The 6,700-nt window shown below is 36.4% G+C and overlaps 1 protein-coding gene across 1 annotated transcript; it reads right to left on the bottom strand.

Moving 5' to 3' along the window:
• Positions 1–545: 545 nt before the first annotated feature.
• On the bottom strand, positions 546–6,320 carry PECAM1 (platelet and endothelial cell adhesion molecule 1; the record flags this gene model as incomplete). The annotated part of the gene is made up of 7 exons (XM_010174060.1): positions 6,287–6,320; positions 6,119–6,145; positions 4,064–4,357; positions 2,818–3,117; positions 2,462–2,731; positions 1,828–2,088; positions 546–827 (listed from the first exon to the last, which is right to left on the bottom strand). Coding segments are annotated over exons 1-7 (1,468 nt in total), but the record flags the coding sequence as incomplete, so codon positions are not given.
• Positions 6,321–6,700: the final 380 nt, after the last annotated feature.

Below are 6,700 nucleotides of genomic sequence, written 5' to 3' on the forward strand. Positions count from 1 at the left end.
TAATCATAGACTGACTTTCAGAGCTACTTAGCAACTGCAGCTTTTTGTCTTGAACCTATGCTCAGAGCCTCTGAAAATTGCAATTAATAACAGGTATTTAGAGGGATTATTAAAAGTGCAGATTTACATCTTTTACCAGGAATCCAGCTAGCTCAGTTATTTTAGTGACTAAAATCATAGACTAACTCCAGTATCATTATGTATATATTTAATACAGTCCTATGAAAATCAAACACGAAGAAAATGTATCTGGACCTGAAATTTTTAATCCTTATTTTTACTAAACAAGCTTCTATAAGATTTGAGGTCAGATCTGGTTTTAACATTAAAATAAACTCAACTGTAGTTAACTTGATTCGGATTACTATCAAGATTTTTACTTTAGTGACAAATAGTCTGTGATACAGATCTGCAATTATTTTTAACTCAAGTGAGAAAAGATTTATAAACATGTCACATCTGTTTTTCTTAGTCCATCATTTGCTGCTACAGTTTCAAAAATCAAAATATGACATTAGACAAGACAATGAATTAAACAGACTTACCTATTACTGTGATATTTAGTATATTGCTGGTTTTCAAACCACTGGTGTGATTATTTCTAGCATCACATTTGTATCCTCTTTTGTCATTTTGTCTAATATTTTCATCCAAGAATGTAGCATATGTGTCATTAATGACTATTTTCTTAACTTCATTTCCTTTGTAGAAAGTGAATGTTATTGGTGGTGTTCCCATCACTGAACGACAGATTAACCATAGAGGCTTCCCTAACACCACCTCCGGTAAACCACTGACGATGGAAAGAGTTGGCTTGGAAACTGGAGCTAAAAGGGGAATAAAAGAAAAAATGGTTGCAAATTACACTGCATGAGGCTGAAAGATACAATATTATTTTATAGAAAAAATATAAATAAATATACATTATATAGCTAGCTTGCACACACAGGCTTACATTGGGAAGCTCTTCCTCATTGACAGAAAGGAAGCAGGAGGGGCTTAAACAAAACAAAACCATAGATAACAGAACGTATGTGACTTAGAATAAAACAGCATAAAAGAAGAATGTAAACAAAAAAAGGATGAGTTGACACAGCTGTGGATCATCCAAACTCCAGAACTAGCTCTGACCTAAGGAGTGAGTCTGTAGAGCAAAAACATATGCAAGCACCATTGCATGTATTACCTGAGAAGGATCCTGCAGCACCTAATCAGGGACCTCTGTTTCTGCAGCACAGTGAGTCACAACCCAGTTAATCCCCCTTTACAGACTTGAGAACTGACTGTGCTTGTTCCATGAGAGGGAAGGAAACTAGAGCGTTTATAATTAGCGTGCTGGTGAGGGGGTTGTATTGATAGCAAAAAAACTTGGCTTTTCTGGAGCAGATCTATCCAGATGACCTCTGGCTCTCATGGCTTTCTGCCTGGAGGGTCAGGGGAAGGGATTCAAGGCAGACACTGACAGAGTTTCAGATCAAACTGATGAGTGAAAAGTTTGCAGAACATTCCCAGCTCCTGCAAATGGCAATGAATGAGAGTTTATTTGGCACCTAGCAGAATCAAGGGAACAGAAGAAAGACCTGTTAACCCCCTTCTCCTAGGGCCAGCCCTGGAAAAGCCTGACCTCATTAGATCACAATAGGCCAAATCCTTTACAGCTAAAGATGACAAGCACATCTCACAGAAATTAATACTGCAAGAACTAACAGACACTCTGCTAGTTCATGGACTAGAGACTGAGTCTGTAAACAGATGTGCTTATTTACAAGCTTACAGTTCTGACTTTTCCCCCTCACCACTGAGTTCTAAGTCTCTGTATCAACTCACCATAAACATTTATCCTTAGAGGTTTGCTCTCCTTGACTATTCCTTTTAATTCAGCTTTACAGATATAGGATCCAGTATGATTCACATTAACTCTCATTGTTAAGTTTCTAGAATTTTTCAACCGGATGTCTCCATTTGAATTTTTCCGTAATATAGAGAAGTTGGCTCTCTGAAAATCACCGATGCTGCAATTCAAAGTTAACTCTTTATTTTCATCCAGTTCACTCATAGAAGCAGCCAATATTGGCTTGGGGAATAACTCTGCAAGGTAAAAAAAGAGCAAATTCATTCAAATTGAGCTTAAAAGAATATGTCCACCTATCTCAAAGTATACAGAATGAAGGATATACTGAAAGTTTATTATCAGGGAAAAAATCCATTCATATTATTTTAATACAATAATATTTTCAGGCAAAACAGAAACATAGCAATTACTCAAGACCACTTCTCATATGTGTTATTTGAAAGCATTATTTTCATTGGAATGCATTTGCAGGCAAAAAACATAAATAGCCTTTAACTTAGGTAAAATTTACACTTGGATCCAGAGGTTACACTTGGATCCTGAGTTCTATCAAATTTCAATTTAAATACTGATCCACTGAGTAAAATCTGAGATGAATAAAGGTGTTACCTGACACAACAACATTCAGTTTGGTGGTTTTAGATGCTCTCCCTTGCTCCACCTTACACAGGTATTCACCACTGTCCTCTAGGGTAGCTACCGCTGAGTATTTCAAAAGTTTCTTATCTCGTACACTGTTCAGTATTGTTTTGTTTTTCTGGAGTATGATTTCAATGTCACGCATTCGGGCTACCACAGTCGAGCATTCAAACTGTATTCTGTCTCCTTCTGTAATATTACTTGAGGGCTTGGCATTCAGAGTAGGCTTTATAAATGGTTCTGCAAGAGATTACGTATAGACTCATGACCCAACTTTTGAATTATAGCAAGCAAAGAAATGTAAAAAGAAAAGCTAAGCAACATACCCCTGACTGTAACAAGTGTTTTGTTGCTGTGTTCTGAGCTTTCAAATTCAAATTTTATATTTCTCCTAACAAAGCAATCAAATTGTAAAATATTATCTCCCTCTTCAACAGAAAATTCCGCTACAGAAAAATTCCTGTCTCGTTCAAATACATGTTTTTCTTTAGGTGTTGAATTCATCTTTATCTTTCGGAAAGAGAAATGCAAAGGAGGTACTTCTTCTGGAAGCTCACAACGTAATTTCACAACTTCACCCTCTAAAACTTCTTTTTTCTCAGCAGTCAGAATAGGCTTGGTCATTCCTTAGAAGAGAAAACAAGAAAAGAAACAGAACATTGCATAATCCTGAAATAAATATTGTCTCTGATGACTACAGTAGTGATTTATGCTAATGAACAGATGCAAATAATTTGCAAGAACTGAGTTTTTGAAGACAGTTCCGTTGATGCCTAGGTGCATGCCAAGGCACCTTCAGAAGAGCAAAGTATAATTTAAGAGGGCAATACAATCTTGATGCAATGTGTGAGGTATGAAACTTGCTGTTTTAAAGGTAAGACCGCTTCCTCCTGTTTCCTACCGCCACTCAAAAATGAGCAAGCGAAGAAACTAAATGCCATCCCAACTTCTCTAGCTAGAGGCCTCTGAAGAAAAATTACAGGCCCTGCACAACGCTGCAATTATTTAAAAGCTGAACAAATTCCTTCCAAGTTGCTTTTTCAAGGGGAAAAATGTCACGTGCAGTCAAGAACACATAGAAATAGTATAGATGGAGGTGGCCTCTCTGCTCATAAGAGATGAAAGAACAAGACTGATATAACATTGTCTAAAAAACTAGTCCACAGTTAATACTAGCTTTGGCAATGGCTGTCACAAGGTGAGAGTCCCTATGTATTATTTACAGCTTTTCCACTAAGCTACTCACCCCCCATCATGTTTATGATCAACAGGCACAAGCTTTCACAAGTAATACTTTCTCTAGTTTAGGGAACAGAGGTGCAGGACTGAGGGGATGATGGCACAGGAGGCACAGACTGTATTCCTGACTGTCACTGATCTATCATGTAGCCTTAGGATCGTGATTTCATTTCTGTGCCTTAACATGAGGATTTAGCACTAAACTCTTGTGATGTCTATGGATAAAAAACACTTTGCAAGATATCCTCTCTAGCACTGACTATTATTACTTCCCCTGGAAAGTTGTTCTCTTTTTGTATCTCAGAAAAGTGCCGTGTTTGAAGGAATACTCACCTGTTACCCAAACGTGTACGGAATCACTAGGTTTTGCCTTTCCACCTGCTTCCACAGTACATTTATACTCTCCTGTATCTGAAGATCTAGCCGTAGATATTTCATATCGTGCATCTTCCTTGTCTGATACCGTCATGAACACAAGCTTGCCATCCTTAAAAATTGTAAAGTTATGCTTCAGCTGGAAATCGGCACTTTTGCTAATATCAGCATGGCAGACAATTGACACACGATCTCCATTCTTCACTTTGACAGATGGACGAACCTTGATTTCAACTGTGTTGAAAGTAAACACTTGATGGAAAAAATAAAAGAATTATATTTATTTTCAATTAGTCCAACATAATACTGTTAGCTCAAGCTGCTACATTTTAATCCCAAAAAATAATTAATTGTACCTTAGCAGCAGGCATTATAATTTTTATGGTCAGATCTCACAGAAGTTGACAGTGGCAGCAGCTTTGCCTTCCACTGCACAAATATACTAGAGGCAACTACTGATTTTCACAGCACACACTGTCATCTGCTCAGGCTTTGCCTTGGGGGACTGAGAGAATCATGGAGAAAATCTACTAAATTCTCTAGAAGACACAGAGGACACTGGAATAGGTTTCCAGCTACTTCTTGGTTTTCCTTATTTCTCATGGTTTGCTGTCTTCAAGTCTAATTGGCAGGAGATCCGAGAAGTGAACAAAACGTTGTATTTATACTTGTCTGAATAAACTGAGAAATGACAGGAAAACGCTGCTTAGAGTTGTATAAACCCCAAGCCAATTCATCCCTAGGCAATGAGCACAAATCCTTGGAGTTATCCCAGTATTTTTTATCTGAAAGCAAGGTTAGGGTTATGTCATTTGGTAAATTCCACTTTAAACATGTAACTCACAAGCTTGGGATAATCTTAGTTCTCTAGTTTAGGATAACTAGAGCATAACAGAAGATATTTGAGTTCAAGTTCTGCTGGCAAACGTGTACATGTCTGACTTTATGTTATTGGCAATCATGCTCTCAAGAGTCTTTATCAATCATACCCTGACTAATTCAAATACAGAATCATAGGCAGAAAGAATGCTTTCAATTATTTTGTATAAAAAATAACATTTAAGAAATAAAGTTTATAATAGCATTAATATATATATAGTGCTTTGTGTTTATAACCACAGCAATGATAAATAATTTGTAGCTTAACATTTTATAATTATTAGAACCCTGGTATAATTAACATTTTTATTCACACAGCTAGAGGAACAAGTATAGAGAAAGATTGATGAGCTCATTCACTTTTCCTTCCTTTAGAACTTACAGCTTTTGGGTATGCCCATTTTGGCCAGGGTTTGTATTAGAAATTTGCTACTAGAACAGAAAAACTTTCCCGCATCTATAGAAGTCCCTTGCCACGTACGCTTACCAGCTATTTATAAATTGTCCTTGCTAGAGTGAGTTTTGGGCATAAAACTAATGCAAAAATTGTATTTTTATTTTTTTTTACATCTGAATAGACTACATGACAAGAAGAAGCAAACATTTCTCCCTAGTGAGGGAAAAATGGAAGTATGAAGAGTATATGTGCTGGAAGTCAGCAAAATGATAACGTAAAAGGCAAACGTATTCCTTTCAAAACACCAGTTCTGAACTCTGCTCAGACATTTTATTTTCTTGTGCAAGAAAAAGAGCAAGAGAGAGTGCTCTTAACTTATATTCTATAATTTTAACCCACCTCCTTGCTTGTGGCATGAGGAGGTTTTTAAAGACTAAAACAAAACACTAGTAATTAAATTTCCTCTCCCATCTCTTCTCTTGTATGCCCCAGTAAAGAAAATTATTCTAGGAAAGATTTCACCAAAACATTTGTTAAAGTATGAGCAGCACATGTCTCATTTAAACACTATACTAAGAAACACCACTAAGTAATAGCTTTTTTTTTTTTTTTTACATGTCCAACTAAAGTATAACAAATCCAGATAAATTCTGCTATGGATGAACACCAACAACTAAGGAATTAGTTAAATTACTTATTTTAAATTTGTATGTAGAAAAAACCTTATAATTACTTACCTCTCTCCTGAGTGTAAAGTTCTGAACCTGTAAAAAAAATGAAAAGAAATGTCATTTTCAAAGTTTACAGACTGAGAGGCAGAAATGGGAAACAGTAAAAAGCCCCAACAAACCCCAAACAAACCAGAAACACATGTACCCACCCAGGTATTTAGTTATCAAACTTACACTGCAAGAAAATCACCAGAAGAGCAAGATACATCTCGTTCCTGAAGCACAGACACTTAATTCCAAAATAAAACAATATTCATCATCAGAGGTGATGCCTCCAGGTACCAAAATCTGTTTTTCTGTTGTTGTTTTATGGAAACAGATACAATTTTGCCATTTAAATTTGTATAGTTTTGCCAGATTTTCAACAGAAACTGGCTAGATCAAGTAATTCCCATTACTGGAAACAGCAAACAATGAGAATCTATCTGCTGCTCACAGGCAGATTACTGTTCAGGAAGTGACTGGACTTTTCCTGAGGGCGCCACCAAATGCATTTGCTTTGTTTAATTTCTTAAGGTGTATTAAAAAAACAAGAAGTTCCAATGACATTCATCCTGCAGTTCCTGTCAATACGGGTATTTTTAAGTC

Source organism: Antrostomus carolinensis, unplaced genomic scaffold, assembly GCF_000700745.2.
Source record: "Antrostomus carolinensis isolate BGI_N321 unplaced genomic scaffold, ASM70074v2 scaffold23528, whole genome shotgun sequence".
In the NCBI taxonomy this organism is placed as follows: Eukaryota; Metazoa; Chordata; class Aves; order Caprimulgiformes; family Caprimulgidae; genus Antrostomus; species Antrostomus carolinensis.